Genomic DNA, 17784 nt, shown 5'->3' with positions numbered 1-17784 from the left:
CGAAGGTAACTTAGCTTTGATATCTTGTGTTTCTACTGAAGTTTCTCATGTCTAAAGAACCTGTTTCCAATGTCCCTTTTTTATAATCTGCTGTGACTGTTTCATTCACACAGCTTACTTCCCCTCTCTGACCATATTTCCCCTTTATTTTCACAGTACATGATTTACGTGATGCTCAAATGTTCATTTATAAAGAAAGATCTGCGAGCCAGTTGCTTGCGCTTGCTGAGTCCCAGGACTGAGACTCAGTTTCCCATTTACATATATGTAAATTGCCTGGATGAGCTAGAGCGCCCAAAAACAGCTCATTAAATACTCTCACTTGTGTGTGTGTGTGTGTGTGTGTGTGTGTGTGTGTGTGTGTGTGTGTGTTTAAGGCTGCTTAGTTTTTATTTTTTATTTTTGGTTTTTCGAGACAGGGTCTCTCTGTGTTAGCCTTGGCTGTCCTGGACTCACTTTGTAGACCAGGCTGGCCTCGAACTCACAGCGATCCACCCGCCTCTGCCTCCCGAGTGCTGGGATTAAAGGCGTGCGCCACCACACCCGGCTAAATACTCTCACATTTTTAAAGACCACTCACATATATTTCCGTGAAAGAAACATTTATTTATGATCTTTATTAAACAGTTTCAAACAAATCCAGAACAGGTTTCACATTTGAGTCTGATGCAAAGACGCTGAGTCATGCGGGAATAAATACTATCCAGTGTGCTCCCTGATGTGCGTGACTATGAGGATGCTTAGGAACAAGGCAGCGGCTGTGCCGGCCCTGCTCAGAAACCTGCTTGAAAACATGATTTAAAACTCACATTAAGGTTTATTACAACATAAGTGTTCTTAGCAACTTCTAATGTCAAAACAAAGCACCCCAGAAATCAACTACCCCTTTAAATAAAAAAAATAATTTATACTCTTCTTAAAGGAATTCCAACAACTTAAAGAAAGTTCCAACTCCATGTATGTATATATGTGTGTATATATACATGTATGTATATGCACATATAACTTAGGTATTGTGGCGCTCTATGTTTCTGCTCATGCAGCAGTGCCATGCTGGCGAGGCTCTACAGGGGCCTCTCTGAGAACGCAGTGTAGCTCCTCACTCTGGCGAAGAACAAGGGGGTGTACATCTTGTCAATCTCAAAAGCACTGACTGCAGTCTCACCAGTCGATCTAGAAACAAAGCACAAGTCCACCAGAATGAGGGAACTCCAGGGCATGTAAAATCCCTGCATGCTTGTAGGGTGTGAGCTTAAGTCGAAACAGTGGAGGCACATTGTAAAACACTTAACTTCCTTCAGAAACCATTTTTATTGGCTGCATAATATTACAACTCCTGCTTATATCATACCTTAATAATTCTTTAGGAAATTTAAGTTGTTTCTGATATTTGGCAGTTAAAATAATGTGCTATTCTTCATTATGACATTCCTAAGAGAATTCCCATATCAAAAACTATAATCTGCAGCCCTTGTTAAACTGTGTTTCAAAAGAAATCCTACCACTACAACAGAAGCAATGGTTTAGTATTGGATCAATGGCAAGTTTATAAGTGTGTGCATGAGGTGGGGGCCAGCAGTTATGTTCCCACTGCCTTATTATACACGCCAAGGGGGCAATCAACCAGAGCAGAACACTCAGAGGCCTTTGACCATTACGAGACTCTGCTCACGCCTGTTCTAAGGCACGGTTGGTCCTTCTGAAGGGCAACCGCAGTTCCTACTAGGGCAAGCATAAGCTGTGGCAACCAGTCACTGGCTTCCTTCTTCCTAAGGGTTTTACTCTGAAAAGTAGGAAAACAACTGCGTCAGATCACAGACTGAATCAAGAAGGGAGGGAGACAGACACTGCCAGATGAGCACTGAAGTCACTCACAAGGTGGCAGTGGGATGGGGAGCATTAATCCTGCATGGCCAAGACTGCAGAGCAGACTTGTGGGAGCCTGCTCCAAACTTCCCTCTCAGAACTCTGGATTCAACCTGCATGGGAGCCCCGGGACCCCGGTGTCCTTTCAGGCTTGCTAACTGGCAGTCATGTGACTGGGTGTTTCCCTTCTCTGCTGTCTTCTAAACTTTTTCTTATTTCTGTCCTGCTCTTTTTGATACTTTTAGTTAATTACCTGATACAGAGTAAGTTTTCACCTGCGTTCTCTCTCTGCAACCTGTCCCTCTATTACCGCCCTGGTAAAGCTGCCTCCCCTCCCTGCACTGCCCTTAAGTGGATTCCCTTTCCTCTCTCTTCTCCTGAGAGTTGGGCCTATGCTATTCTGTCAAATCTTCTCTGATTTGTCGCTTTCTTTTTCTGCCGCTCAATTAGACATCATTTTCAAACAAACTATCCTTACCTTCATTATTTGGGATTAAAGGCATGCACTACCACCCCTGGATCTAAACTTTTCTTTACTTGATACTTGCTCTATACCAAGCTGGCCTTGAACTCAAGTCTGCTTGCCTCTGTCTCCTGGATTAAAGGAATGTTTGTATCCAGCCAAATCACACAGACCTACAAGGTCACTGGATATGATCTCTGGCCAGAACAGGCATGTTCGGAACTATAAAATTCCTCTATAACACTAAGTCCCATTTTAACAACAGACATACTTTTAAAGTATAATTTTTAAAATCAAACAACAAAAACATGGTAAAAAAAAAAAATCAACCATGCTCTGCATAGAATTAGCCTTGCATTTGAAAAGTGGCTACAGTATATCAATGAATAAGCAACGCAGAGCCTTTGAGACTGCAGAGACCTTAGCTCACAATGGAAGGCCCCTTCAGTTCTGAGTGGGTGTGAACAGTCCTCTTCACTCATGCTTAGTCTTTTGCACTTTCATTTCTGACTGGTAGGCCCAGCGCTCCGCTTTCTCACTCATGCTCAATATTTACTTTTGTTTTTGTTTTTTTGTTTTTTTTGGTTCATTATAGTTTCACACTGTGGTTTTACTTTATAAAAAGACACTGAAGAATTCCAAACACATCAACCTTCTCAAGATAGATGCAGTCTTGGTGTTCCTTTTTAAATTTTTTCCTTTTAAAGTGTGCATAGTTATTTTGCCTGCATTTGTCTGTACACCACATGTGTGCCTTGTGAGGCCAGAAGAGGGCATCAGGTCCCCTGGGACTTCAGTGACAGACAGTTGTGAGCTGCCATGTGAGTGCTGAGTAGGACCTGGGTCCTCTGGAAAATTAACAGGTGGCCTTAACTTCACAGCCATCTCTCCAGCCCCAATGTTGGCATTCTTTTTTTTTTTTTAGAGAGAATTTTCTTTTTTTTTCTTTTTTTTTTTTAAGATTTATTTATTATTTATACAGTGTTCTGCATGCATGCCAGAAGAGGACACCAGATCTCATTATAGATGGTTGTGAGCCACCATGTGGTTGCTGGGAATTGAACTCAGGACCTCTAGAAGAACAGCCAGTGCTCTTAACCTCTGAGCCACCTCTCCAGCCCCAATCTTGGCATTCTTTATTGCATCACTTACTTGTAAGTAATGTGACAAGAATGGTGGATCCAGATGAGTTTGTTGAACCTCTGGTGGCCACTGGAACACAGCTGTAGCCCCACATGAAAATTGTGATCTGCTTCTTGTACAGGAACACGACGAAAATATCTGTATTTATAGTCAAGTGGTTTCTGTAAAGAACAGACTCATGAGCTATGATAACCATGTACAGGAATATATGGTGTAAGAATCACGCTGCAAATAACTTAATAGTTACACATTGCCGGTCACCTTGGGTATCACATGCAAATCTATGAGTTCTTCCAAAGAGCGGTTAGTAAAGCACGCATTTGTTTCCCACCATCATGGTTACTTAATGTGTTTAAATATATGGCTAAAGAAATGAGAATCTAAGGAGGCTAAACAAGTTAGCTAAAGCTACTTAGCAGTTTCAGAAATAAAGCTTTTTATCTCCTAAACCCAGCAGTTTCCTCCTTTTCTTTTTCTTTTTTACAGGATTATAGAGATGGCTTGGCAGGTAAGTGCACTGACTACTCTTGCGGAAGACCTGGGTTTGATTCTCAGCACCCACATGGCAATTCACAGCTGGAACTCCAGTTCTAGGTATCCAGCCAAAGCATCCACACACATACAAAAAATAAAGTTTTAAAAATAAAACCACCTTTTAAAAGAAGAGAGTAATAAACTGTCGAAGGCTACCAAGGAAAGCATGGAGTGAGGCATGTGGCACACCCTTTAATCCCTGTACTGGGCAGAGACAGGCAGCTCTCAGATGGTTTGACGACTGCTTGGTCTACACAGTGAATTCCAGGCCAGGCAGGGTTATACAGTAAGACCTTATCATATATACGTGTGTGTGTGTGTGTGTGTGTGTGTGTATGAATTATGTATATACATACATGTATACACACCTATATATACATACATGTATATATGTAAAGCATAGAGCACCACTCATGTTCAACAACAACAATAAAACAGTCCATGGATAAACAGATGTGATGGGTTTCATTCGAATCATACTTTTGGGAATTGTGAACACTGTTTCATTATGAAAAGATACTATCATGTCACATGGGTATTCCTAACTACTTTTATTAGAAAAAAAACTAATTTTGACAACAGAAAAGTTATGGTCATAGTCAAAGCAATTCTCTCTGCTCCTCATACTGTTGCATCACAACATGCCCAGGGCCTACTAAAGGAGGCCAGGGAGCCAGGGACGAGGGCTCAAGAGACAACTCCAGATAAAACCCATCCACTCCATGGCGCTCAGAGGAGAGAAGGGCACCACTATATGGGCAGAGACAAGCACTTGTGCTAACTGCCTCTCAAGCGCCGTGACAGCTGTGCACTATGTCTTCTAACCAGCACTGGACTGAGGAGCTAGAGAAAGTTTCAAAGATATTAGCTCTTCAGTCTGCCAAGAATTTATAGCACCATAGATTACACGGATTAGGAATCACATTTGCTGGGCATTTATTCTTCCTCGCGAAAACAGAAGCGGGAAGCCTTTTCCCAGTGAAACGCTCTCCCTGCAAGTCCCTGGCAAAAGAGCAGCCTGTGCAAGCAGCACAGCAGCGGCAGGCCCCACGGTGGGCAGACAGGAGTGCTCAGACCGAGACCTTGGCACCACATTCCTACGCCTAAGGATCCTATAATAGTTTTCTGGAAAGACAAACACACTGTTTCAGATAACCCCAGCTCCTCTGGCAGATACGTTAGAGGTCAACAGACAAGGTCAGAGTGTCGGGGTTTCCTTCTGGCTGAGACTGCATGGACGAATGGGCTGCGACACCAGGAACACCTCCAGTTCCACCTTGCATACTTACTTCTTCTTTTTTCTTAGTGATTACAGCAAATACTTTGGTCTGATTGTCTGCATCTTGTGACAAGCGATAATGGCCCAACAGAATTGCATCCGTTCTAAGAAATAATAAATATGCTTTAAATCAACCAGGTATACATATGTGAGCAATCTAGAAAACTGAGTAGCAACTCCATTTACTCAACTTGCCGGCAAACAGTTACTAGGATGAGAATGAACTATAATTCCGAATCCCCCAAACCTGTTTTATTGCACAGGCTATGTAGGGAAAGGCTTCTAGAGACTGCTTCCCCAAGGCCAGCGACTGCTTTTTAAGCCATACTTGTTAGCCAGAGAAGCACTGTCCTGGGTTAAATCTGAAAACGTGGGCTGGCTGGAAGGCTGTGTGAGAACACTACCTGCTGTTCCTGGTTCTTAAACGGGGAACGATGGAAGGAGGCTCCTCAGGGGTCGTCAGCATCATCACGTGACCATCAGGAAAGAATCTTATGTATCTACATAAGAAGAAGGGCACCAAACACTAGCACACACATCGTATGAAACATGTCCCAAGTTTGCAGTGCCTACACTGCGTCGGACCTGGGAAACCCAGATGAAATACCATCAGCAAAGCACTGATAAGACAGGAAAGCCAACAGGACAAAGAGTCGGTCTACAAAGGAGAACCGAGGCAGTCTGTGATCCCCTTGGGGATCTGCTGACCTTTTCATCTCATTCAGTGAATAACCATTAAACCTGTCTCTTCTATTAAAGTTCTGTGTGTTCTTGAGGTACTAATTAATGCCTAACAAAAGAGAGACCCAGTAATTAATCCAGAGTCACTAACTCCACTCTACTTATTTCTCAGCCGCAGACATATGTGGCGAACACTAGGCTGGGAAAGGCTTCCATCTTATAAGCAGGAGAGGGGCTGGAGGGATTATAAAATGTCTATTAACCTTTTGGTTTGTGAGTGCAGCTCTTATCACAACACTTAGCAGAATACTGAGGACCATTTGGCGGATACATCACCATCCACAGAAAACAGAGTAAGTAGCTAAATGGCTGATACTCAAGAGGATTTACCACTCACTCGGTTTAAACAGTTGTACCTGTAATATTCCACTTGGTGCCAGGCTCTGTAGAAACCATCAAGAGACTGCTCTCCCTGGCGAATGTAGGTAGTTTTACTGATGTACACGCCTATAATTAAAAAGAAAAGAAAAGAAAGTTGTCTTGAAAGTGCATACATAAAATGTAATTCGTGATCACGTAAACGCATCCTGCTTTACTTTAGTGTTGCTTCCTCTAATTATGCTCATATGCACTTAGGTCCATTACAAAAAGTGAAAACTGAGTAAGTTACCAAAATTACCATCATAGATCAGGATTTCTCCTGAATTCTTGAGTCCAACTTACCATCAAACCGAACACGAGGCCGTTCTAAAAACATCTCTCTCCAGGATGAGTATGGGACAAGCTTCATGCAGCTCCTGCCCCACACTTTCAAGCAAGCCAGACGCCATATTTCAGGGTCTCTAGGTAAGAAAGCACATCATCAATAAATGTAAAAAGCAGAATCCTTAGAAGCAAAGGAATATTCTGACTATCATGTATTTCTTTTTAATTCAACAATTATTTGTTGAGCCCCTGCAAGAAACTGTTTCAAGGGGCAGGCAGGGACTGACAGACAAGGTGAAGACCTGTTGTTTACTGGTGAGAGGAAATTTCAGGTAGAGTGCTCGGTGCAAAAATCAACCACCCAAGTAGTTAGATAGGAATGACACTGTTCAAGAACCTGGCCCTTTGGACAGAGTGACCACAGGGACAGGGCGAAGTGTCCTGGCAGCAATAATGGGCCCAGCCCCGAGGCAGGAGGAGCACAGGCTGCAGAAAGGAGCAAGCTGAGCAGGGCCAAGGATGCCGCCTTCAGCAGGAGAGTGCTGGCCTACAAGAGACGCACGCCCCAGGAGCTCTGAGCATGCTTGCAAAGAAAACTTTGGAAGAGATGGAATAAAGAAAGGTGACGGACGGGCCAGGTGTGGTGGCGCAAGCCTTTAATCCCACCACTCGGGAGGCAGAGGCAGGCGGATCTCTGTGAGTTTGAGGGCAGCCTGGTCTACAAAGAGAGTCCAAGACAGCCAGAGCTCTGTTACATAGAGAAACCCTGTCTTAAAAAAACAAACAAAAACAGAAACAAAAAGGAAGAAAGAAAGAAAAAGAAAAGGAACAGAATCTGGAACAGCCTCAAGAAGGCAAAGTCAGTACATCCCAGACAACAGAGGATGAAAGGGGAACAGAATGCCGACCTCAAACAACAGCAGAAAACTTTCCAAACCTGGAAACTGATAAACACCCAAGTATCAGGAAGAACAGAGGACCCTAATCAAATACAATTAAATGTGACAAAGAGGCATCCCATTGTGCCTAGAAACACACTTCCAAAAGGAACTTCTACTACAGGTCAGGGGCCTGGGATGATCCATCCTAAACCCTGAAGGAAAAGTAACTGCTAAGCAGAGATGGAGAGAGACCCCATCAGGACTGCCACAGGGAACCTGACAGCAACGGGAGACCTGCATCCCATCACTGGCTAAGGGACAGCTCTGCAAACAGCAAGGAAGTGACAAGCGCTCTAAGCAGAAGTGCACTGTGAAGGATAATAGACCTGCAGCTCCAGTGCCAGCAGCTGGGGTCAGGGAAAGGAAAGCAGCTCACTGCGAGCATGGCTAGATGGGAGAGTGCAGCTCTAACTGCCGACCAGGGGTTTCTGCCTCACAGGCTTCGGAGGGAGGAGGGAGGAATGGGATGCTGGGAACTGATCCCATGCTAAGTAAGCACTCCATCACTGAACTATCTATAGGGGTTTTAAGAACAGTTTAAGGGCTGGTGTGGTGGTATACTCCTTTAATCTCAGCACTTGGGAGACAGAACCAGGCAGGTATCTGTGAGTTTGAGGCCAGCCTGGTCTACAAAGAGAGTCCAGAACAGCAAGGGTTCTACAAGCTTGAGTCCATTCCACATTTTTCCCAAGGGAATTTGGGAGGATGTCCTTGGCCCCCACTCTTGGCACTGCAGCTGCTGATACAGTCCCAGCTCCACCTGTGTAAGGTGGGAAGGTCCAGGCCACTTCCAAAAGCTCTAGGGTACAACTCCTAGAGCTCCACTTCCTGGTGTCATCTGTGCTCTTGGGCATGGGGCAAGGTTTCTTTCTTAGCCTGTTGCTATGAGGCTGGGTAGCTGTAGTGCCAAAACTTTAGCATCATCCACCACTGTCTCCCCAAACCTGGGAAGAACCCTGATACACTTCCAACTCAGAATATCTCCAAAACTCTGTGTGCTTACAGCGTGACCCTCAGCTTACAGTGCTACTGAGAGGGAACAGAAGGTTAGGAGGTAGGAGGTTATTACTGGAGTAATTCAGGCACTGCGGCATGCCCTTGAAAAGATTAACAGGGCCGGGTGTGGTGGCACATGCCTTTAATCCCAGCACTTGGGAGGCAGAGGCAGGTGGATTGCTGTGAGTTCAAGGCCAGCCTGGTCTACAACAAAGCAAGTCCAGGACAGCCAAGGCTAACACAGAGAGACCCTGTCTCAAAAAAAAAAAAAAAAAAAAAAAAAAGAAAAGAAAAGAAAAGATTAACAGGCCACTGGTTTCTTATCCTTTCATTTCGGCTACCGTCAAGTCAGCAGCAGCCTGCACCATCTATTACAAACTATTGTGTTCCACCTTGCTACATGTCCCAAAGCAACAGAGCCAACTGACCTAAAGCTTCTGAAACCATCCACCAAATAAACCTTTTGTTTATCTCACCTATTTAGCCAGTAACAGAACACTACCACAGGTCCTATCTATACCCATGGCTCTGGAAATCCATCTATCAGTACCCCAACTCTGTCATAACCACATGTCCCCTTAACAGAAACTAGAAAAGGTCTCCTCCCCAGTCCACAGCCTTAGGACTGCGGCTGCGGATGTACAAAGCTCTGGCAGCACCCAAGCCCGTCTTACTTAAGCCCTGCAGTTTGCAGGCCCTGCCTACCAAGGCTTGCCCCACACAGCCTGAGACATTTTATCCACAGCCTGCAGTTCCAAAGCAACAGCTATCAAAACCACAAGCCCTAGAACCATGGACACCCAGCCCATAGGATCTGGTGCAGCCACTGTATCCGGTATCCCCAAGAGTGTGGCCCCTAGCATCACAGACTCAACTTTTATTTACACATGCCCCACAAGGTTGTGTGCATGAGACCGCAGCTGTTGGTACCAAAAGCATCACTTGGCCCAGTCCCTTGAGACCTGGTTTCCACAGCTCCAAAAAAGTGACTGTCAAAGGTCCAAGGCCAAGAGCCACCCACAATTGTCCCTGACAGAGAAGATGCACTTTGTATCCTACAACTTCTGGCGTTACTGATGCCACACACCCCCATTAGCAACTTGGTTTTATCCCATGGAAGTTAGGCAAGGTTACATCCCAACACATAGTTCCCCAACCTGGACGCTGGCACCAAGGTCCAGGCATTTCCCACCACTAAGGTTGCTGCATCATGTGACAGCCCTATTTTCATCCATCAAGGAACCTCCCAGGAATGGGTATGTATCCAAAGGAATAAAATCAGTGTGTTAAAGCGACACAGACACCCTCACTTCACTGCAGCGCCACTCACAGTAGGTAACAAATAGAAAGAAGAACGGACTTTTTTTTTTTAGCACATTTACACACTGCAATACTGTTTAAACATAAAAAGAATAAAAATCTTATAATTTGTAGCAACTTGCGTCCTACAAGGAACTATGTAGGATCTATAGATGCTAAGTTACGTGAAACGTGGACAACAGCTGCCACGCATCTCACTCATTATACAGGGTCTTAAAAAGTCAATCTTTAAAAAGATGAGGCGGAAACGGTGGCTATCTGCTTATCTGCACTAGGAGGAGGAGCGAAGAAGCGGTGGCAGGAGGCTGATTTGGTGGCACTAAGTGACAATTAGGACAAGAAGCGCCAGTAGGTAGTAGAATGGGTGTAAATGTCAATATGCTGTGGATTAAAAAAAAAAGTATAAGAATTTTGAATTCCCATTATAAAGAAGGAAATGAGCCAGGTATGGCAACATTTCAGAGGCTGAGGCAGGAGGATTCTGGATTAGAGGAGAGCCCATGCTGTACAGTGAGTTCAAGGCCATCCTGAGCTACATAACAAGACCTAGTCTCAAAATAACAAGTGCTGAGATGTAGTTTTATATAGAGTACTTGCCTAGTACAAAAGCACAAGTAAATATGTTTAATCTGATTCTACACTATGCAATACACATATATCACATTATATAGTACCATTGACATAGAAAAAGTTTACCTTTTTATGCATCAGCTTTAAAAATAAATTAAGGTGTATGTTTATAGTACCAGGACTCGGGAGGCTGAGTCAGGAGGACTGCTTTGCATTTGAGGCCAGCCTGGGCTGCACAGTCAGTACCAGGCTAAACAGGGCTATCTTGCCTCAAAAGCCGAAACAAACCAACATATAAACTCTTAAGAGGCAAACAAAACTGCCAACCAGTCCTGCTTACATCAGAACCGCCCTTCAGACACAAGGAAGAGAAAGATGTTTCCAGAGAAACAAAGCTATTTAAGGTTATTATCATCAGAGCTGCCAGCAGGAAATACCAGAGGGAGTTTTCTAAGATGAAAGAAAAGAATACTGACAAATAATACAAATAAATCACGTTTAAATAAAAATGAGAACTGTAACACCAAGAATCCAGCACAGGGGCTAAGAGCACTTTGATGCTTTTGCAGAGGACCTGGGTTGAGTTCCCAGCAGCCCCAGGGCAGCTCACAACCATCTGCAACTCCACTTCCAGGGAACCCAAGGGCCTCTTCCGGCCTTTGCAAGCCTTAGGCACACATATGGTGCAGATACGCATGTAATCAAACATTCACACACATGAAATAAGTCGTAGTTACTTTTAAGTATTCAAATATAGGGAGAGTGGAATCAAAGTGTGGATGTGGATATGTGCACGCACATGTATGTAAGTTTTTATCAGCTTAAAATAACTTAAGATGGTTTTTGCAGCTTTCATAGTAAATACAAGCACAAACCTGCAATAAATACACTAAACATAAAAAGTAGGAAATAAGCTGGGCTCAGTGGCACACGCCTTTAATCTCAGTACTCTGGGAGGCAGAGGCAGGAGGATCTTATGAGTTCAAGCCAACCTGGTCTACAAATTGAGTCCAAGACAGCCACAGCTACACAGAGAAGACCTGTCTCGGGGGGAAGCAGGAAATAAAAACATGCTATTAGGCAAAACACGTCAGCACTAAAGAAGAGCAGAGAGGCAAGGGTCTGGAGTACCTGCAGAACAGTCACAACAGGAAGTGCTCCCATAGCGACCATTACCTTGGATACCAGAGGATTAACTTTCCAACTACAAGACAGAACGCCTGGACAGAGAATGGACTTGGCAAGTTGTCCTCTGACCTTCACTCAGACTGTGGTACCTGGACACCCCACCCCACACATACACCCAAATAAATAATGTAATAAAAACTGTTTTGAAAACTCAGGTTGAACTATCATCTCACTCTTGTTAGGTTCTGAAATAAAGAAAAACTGACAAATGATAGCCAACTATAGGGAGAAAGGGACTCTACCTATTGGTGAGGATGTAATTAGTACAGCCACTGCTGAAAATGGTTCCGAGGCTCCCCAAGACACTAAAAATATGATTATCATATGATCTAGCAATCCTACTACTGTGTATGTACCTTTTGCAAAAAGATCTTTTGCATTTATGTGTGTGTGTGTGTGTGTGTGTGTGTGTGTGTGTGTGTGTGTATGTGGGGGGAGACAGATAGGAGAGGGGAGAAGAGAATGTGTGCACCAGGTGTGTGCTGGTGCCCTCAAAGGCCAGAGGAAGGCATCAGATCTCAGAGCCAGAGTTAAAGGATGTTGTGAGCTGCATCCCACAGTACAAATATATTTTAAAATATCATACTATAAACAGTAAATACACACAATTTTTTTTTCTGTCAGTTAAAAAAAATAAATCCCTCTGGCAGTTTACAGAGAAAATGTTCTATGGGTCCTCAAGTAGCAAGACCACGCAAATGTCACTGGTGAGCCCAGGAGGAACACTGGCTAAATCTGACCGGTAGCAGAAGTAGAGAAATGGCTGGCTAACTGGAGTTGATTCCCAGCAAAACACACACACACACACACACACACACACACACACACACACACACACACACACACACACACACACACGACACACTCATCCCTGCAGAGACAGAGGAGCCTCGCAGCAAGCTAACTAGCCAAACCAGGCAAATCAGCAAGCTCTATGTTCCCGACTGACCTCACCTCGATATAAAGAGTAGAAAATGATGGAGGAAGACTCCTACTCAACTTCAAGCCTGTGAATGCATGGATACATGTGCATTCACACATACACACACACACACACACACACACACACACACACACCTATGTGCACTATATAAATGCAAAATATTAAATGAAACATATTAAATATAGTTATGGATTTAATACAGCTCAAAATATTTTTAAAATCCCCCTGGATAAAAGACTGCATTTTCAACAAATGGTGCTAGTCAAACTAGATGCCCATGTAGAAGAGTGAAGCTACATCCTTGTCCATCACCCTGCACAAGACTCAACCCCAAATGGATCAGGGACCTCAGTCAAGTACACTCTGATACCCTGGATCTGACAGAGGACAAGGTATGGAATACACTTCAACTTATAGACACAGGAGAAAACTTTCTGAACATGACTGTACAGAGCAAGGATTAAGACCAACACTGAGGTCTTAGTAGCTCAGCAGCTTAGTAACTTACTCAGATTACATCTCAATTGTTATCCCCTCACTTGTATCTTCCCGTTCCCCCTCCCTCCCTCTTTCACCCTATTCCCTTCCCTAGGTCTGTGACAGAGGGGACCTCCTCTCTCACTATCTGACCACGGCCTATCAGGTCTTCCCCTGATAGCCTGCTTCCCCTTCCTCTGAGTGCCACCATGTCTCATTCTAACCTTTAAATGCTGCTATTTGAGAAAAATCACATTAAGTTTTACAGTTTTTGTTTAAGCTTTCACTCAGATCAGCAAGCTTTTTTTTCAAAGCTAACAAAAGCCCATTTTCTTCGTTGACTGAGTCATTTCTATAAACAAGTACCTGGCACAGACATAGAATCCTCTGCACACCAGTGACAACTGCTCTAACGATCTGAGGTCCAAGTCGCTTGATACCACCCATCGGAAGATGTACATCAGGACCTCCATAGGCAGGGCTGCAACAGAGAGCCGTCTTCAGTGAGTTAATTCATTCTCGCTGTATTTGTGCATCTGCAAAAGCTGCCAATCACAGCCTCGTACAGCTCACAGACACAAGCTGAGCGCATTAACTAGCCAGCACTAAACAATGGCTCCTACACCAGCACATGGGGATCTTCACTTCTCAGTATAGGTTTGATAATACCTAAAGTACCATTTCCCCCTGCAGAATTAATTATCTTATCACCGCATAGACTAAAATAAATGTGAAAAATAATGTCATTCATATACTTAATGCTAACACTATTTTATTTAAGAAGAAATTAAAGAGTCCTCCCACAAGCAAGCAGTATTTAATATGTGGAAATGATAACGTCTGGACATTTAGTCTTATTCAGACCACTGCACACTCCGGCTGATGTGCACAGTGACCATCAGTGTTCCCCCAGTTTCTGAAGGGTTTCCCTGAAAACAGTGCGTATGGCAGCCAGAACACCTGCACTACCAGGCCTGTTGGTTCAGATCCAGGAAAGCATAGCTTTATGTCTGTAGCTATTTCTATTACAATAAGCTCGCCACCACACTTGGCCCTGGGCACCACTTCTCTGCCTTCCCGCCAAGCCCCAAGCGTTTCGGAGTGGAAACAACCGAGGGGCCACACCTGATATGTGAGTCTGGCTGGGCTCAAGCTCAGGCTGGCACAGTTTGAGCAAAGACTCCTGAAACGTGAGCTGCTGCTGGAAGTAGGACAACAGATCCGCCATCTTGCTGTCATCATCGTTATCTTCAATGCTGGAACAGAGAGGGGGTGAGTAAACTGAATGCCTCGGACCATATGAGCAACAAGTTAAAAACTGGTTTTTCATAGCACCTTCAAAACTGCTTTAGAAAGACGTCTAAAAAGCCAACTTTCTAACTATTTTTAAAAGATGTGCTAATGTATACCCTGCCTTTTTTACAAAGTTCCATTCCAAGTTTTCCAAACAAAAACATTTTTATAATTATCCAAAGAGTTAGAATTTTTAGGCTAAGGTGCTAAGATTTAATTAGTTTAACTGTAGAGACTTTATGAGTTAGTGAAAAAAATTAAGTGATTTGAAAATTTTGTGTAAGTTGCCACATGGGTGCTGGAAATTGAGCCCAGGTTCTCTGAAAGAACAGCCAGTGCTGTTAACCACTGTGCCATCTCTCCAGCCTCTACTTAGTGATCTAATCCCTTCTGACTGTTGGGGGGGGGGGAATGGCATATATATATATATATATATATATATATATATATATATATATATATGTATGTATGTATGTATGTATGTGTGTGTGTGTGTGTGTGTATATATATATATATACCATTTGAGTTGCTAAGTTTTCTAATAGAAATTTGTCATCCTACCCTAAAGAGTAAATCATGAAATCTGAACAAGATTAAGATCCATAAATGATCTATCAACATTTACAGATGCAGTTGCAAGATTCTTTTAGCTTTCCATTTTTGAGGAAGTTAACTTTAAAGTCAATCAGAGTTACAAAAAGACTTGCATGAAGACAGAGTTAGGAAAACAGGAAGGACATTTCATAACACAGAAAGCAGATATGGTTGGGCCTAGATAAACTCAATGGCTCATGTACTAAAACCTCAGCCTGGTGGTGGTGGCATACACCTTTAATCCCAGCACTCAAGAGACATTGGGAGGCAGATCCCTGAGTCTGAAGCCAGCCTGGTCTACAGAAAAAGTTCCAAGACAGCCAGGGCTACACAGAGAAACTGTGTCAAAAAACAAAAACAAAACAGAAGCCCTCAAAACAACAACAAAAACCATACCAACCAACAAACAAAGTCTTCAACAGGGGTGAAACTGTCATGAAAACAGAATCCTCATGACTTTACAGATCTGGTAACACAAACTTGATAGATCTGGCAATATAAATTTCGCTGCATCCTTATACAGCTCCCATTAACATATGGGTTTCTATAAACAAATACATTTTTTTCTTAAAAGCACCTAGTACATACTTGTAGAATTATGTCTGGGTAACTAAGCCCAAATGCCATTTAAGTATGAACTACTTCACACTGTTAAGTCTAATTTGGTGAACAGTATTATGAGCTGAAAATTTTAAAGAGGCAATTAATACTGACTTCACTGGATGTTTATAATATGGCTTATCCAATACTTGTTTGCTTATTTGTTTGTTTGTTTGTTTGTCTGAGACAGGGTTTCTCTGTGTAGCCTTGGCTGTCCTGGACTCGCTTTGTAAACAGGCTAGCTTCAAACTTGCAGAGATCTGCTTGCCTCTGCCCCACAAGTGCTGGGATTACAGGTGTGCACACCATGCCCAGCTTGGCTTATCTAAGTCTTAAACATTGATTTTCTGTGTTAAGAAAGACTGGTGCTGGAATGAGAAGAGGAACAGCAAGAAGGAGAAGGAACAAGAACAAAGCCTTATTACAACACACACACACACACACACACCATGATGAAGCCTATCATTTTGTTTGCTAACCTAAAACTATTAGAAACCTTGGCAATAAGTATACATACTGAAAAATAAGTTAGAGTAACAAATAATTCCTTAGCAAAAGTCTACATAATAGTTACCCACCCCTTAACGAGACAGAGTCTCACGGCTCTGGCTACCCTCAGTTCACTGTACACACAGGATGATGCTACGTGGATTCCCCTACCTCCCAATCCATCACTTTACATGGTGCTGGGGATCAAAGCCTGGGCTCTGCGCATGCTAGACAAGCCCTCTACTAAGGGAGCCCCGTTCCTGGCCTGTGATGCCCATTGTAAACCTGACATTTCCTTCTGGGCACAAACACCCTTCCCTTTAATGCCATCAAACTGGGCTTTGGGGAGAAGTTAGGTCAAAACAATTTTATAACTGTCTTGGAAAAAAAACATTAACTTTGAAATATACTCAATCTTTTGTCAGTTTAAGCCATCACTGCAACGTCATGACTCTGGTGGAAATGCTGGCAGGTACAGTGACACATGCTTTCTCTCGATGCTTCTGCCTTGCACCCACGCTTTTAGGCACTGCTATTTTCGAGGTTAGACAATGCTCGTTCTAGATGCATTTGGAGAATGAAAGCCCTATCATTAGCATTTTCCTAACAAGATGTCATGAATGTCATTCAAAGACGAAGTGTCAAGAAGATTCAAACACAGAGAGCAGCACGATGGAGTTCTACATACCCACCACCCTACTTCCAGCATCAGGACCATATTTGTCAGCTAGCCTAACTACATTTTAGTGCTTTCCACTTCAAATAGATTTAGAAAGTTGAAATATATTCTTCAATTTACTCTTCTCAATAGTCATCAATTTTACAAACTTTCATTACCTTGTTTGTTAAATCTATTTAAGATATAAGTCTTAAGATCTCTCTAATTAATTAAGTCTTCATATAAATATAGACACACTAAATGCTACAGGAGCAGAACAGCACCACCTTAGCAGGCTAAGAGTCAGAATGGCAAAAGCGCTAAACTTATAAACTCTACACATTACTGCATTACTGTCTGTCAAACTATATACGCACTAGCTGTTTCCAACGCCATCGCCATCTGGAACCCGGGTATAAGTAATCTTGAACTCAATGTCAGGTACAAGCTGCATAGCCCTACGGTAGAACTTGATGGCTGAAAAAAGAGACAGAGCTAAATTAGCTATGGCCACACGGTTCTCTCACTTTGACTGCCCTTAACTACGTCTAGTAGACTTCTTCATAAACAGCTGAATACCTCAAGCATGCATCAGCAGCACACTGAACAGCGGCATCCCAAACCACGCTGATTGGGTACCTGTCCTCTCAGAGCTGACAGGGACCTAAGATGGAGCTGTTTTGTTTGTTTGTTGCTGTTTTGGAGTTGTTTGTTTCATTTGTTGTTTTTGTTTTTTGGTTGGCTGGTTTGTTTTTTGAGACAGGGTTTCTCTGTGTAGCCTTGGCTGTTCTGAAACTCAATCTGTACACCAGGCTAGCCTTGAACTCAAGAGATCTGCCTGCTTCTGCCTCCAGAGTCCTGGGACTAAAGGTGTGTGCCACCACACTGGCATTTAAGATGTGTTTTATCTTTTCATCCATCCCATATTTTTCTCACCCTCTCTGACTCATAAAATGTAACTATAAGCTGGGCACGGTACCGCATGCCTGAGAGGCAGAAGCAGGTGGATCTCTGTGAGTTCAAGGCCAGCCTGGCCTACTTGTG

The 17784-nt window shown here is 43.3% G+C and overlaps 1 protein-coding gene across 2 annotated transcripts in view; it reads right to left on the bottom strand.

Annotated features, from left to right (window-relative positions):
* Positions 1–585: 585 nt before the first annotated feature.
* Positions 586–17784, bottom strand: part of FBXO9 (F-box protein 9) — a 29833-nt gene continuing 12634 nt past the window's right edge. For both annotated transcript variants that reach the window (XM_084754822.1, XM_084754823.1), the window contains exons 5-13: positions 17118–17217; positions 14232–14362; positions 13473–13587; positions 6690–6808; positions 6383–6473; positions 5690–5785; positions 5296–5389; positions 3482–3633; positions 586–1173 (exon numbers count right to left, since the gene is read on the bottom strand). In XM_084754822.1, the coding sequence (XP_084610948.1) occupies positions 1065–1173; positions 3482–3633; positions 5296–5389; positions 5690–5785; positions 6383–6473; positions 6690–6808; positions 13473–13587; positions 14232–14362; positions 17118–17217 (1007 nt within the window). In that variant the 3' untranslated portion in view covers positions 586–1064. The remainder of the gene's footprint in view (positions 1174–3481; positions 3634–5295; positions 5390–5689; positions 5786–6382; positions 6474–6689; positions 6809–13472; positions 13588–14231; positions 14363–17117; positions 17218–17784) is intronic.

The sequence above is a fragment of the Acomys minous genome (assembly GCF_964271855.1).
Source record: "Acomys minous genome assembly, chromosome: 13".
Lineage (NCBI taxonomy): Eukaryota > Metazoa > Chordata > Mammalia > Rodentia > Muridae > Acomys > Acomys minous.
The sequence above is the reverse complement of the archived record's forward strand: the minus strand, read 5'-3'. Positions and strand labels throughout refer to the sequence as shown.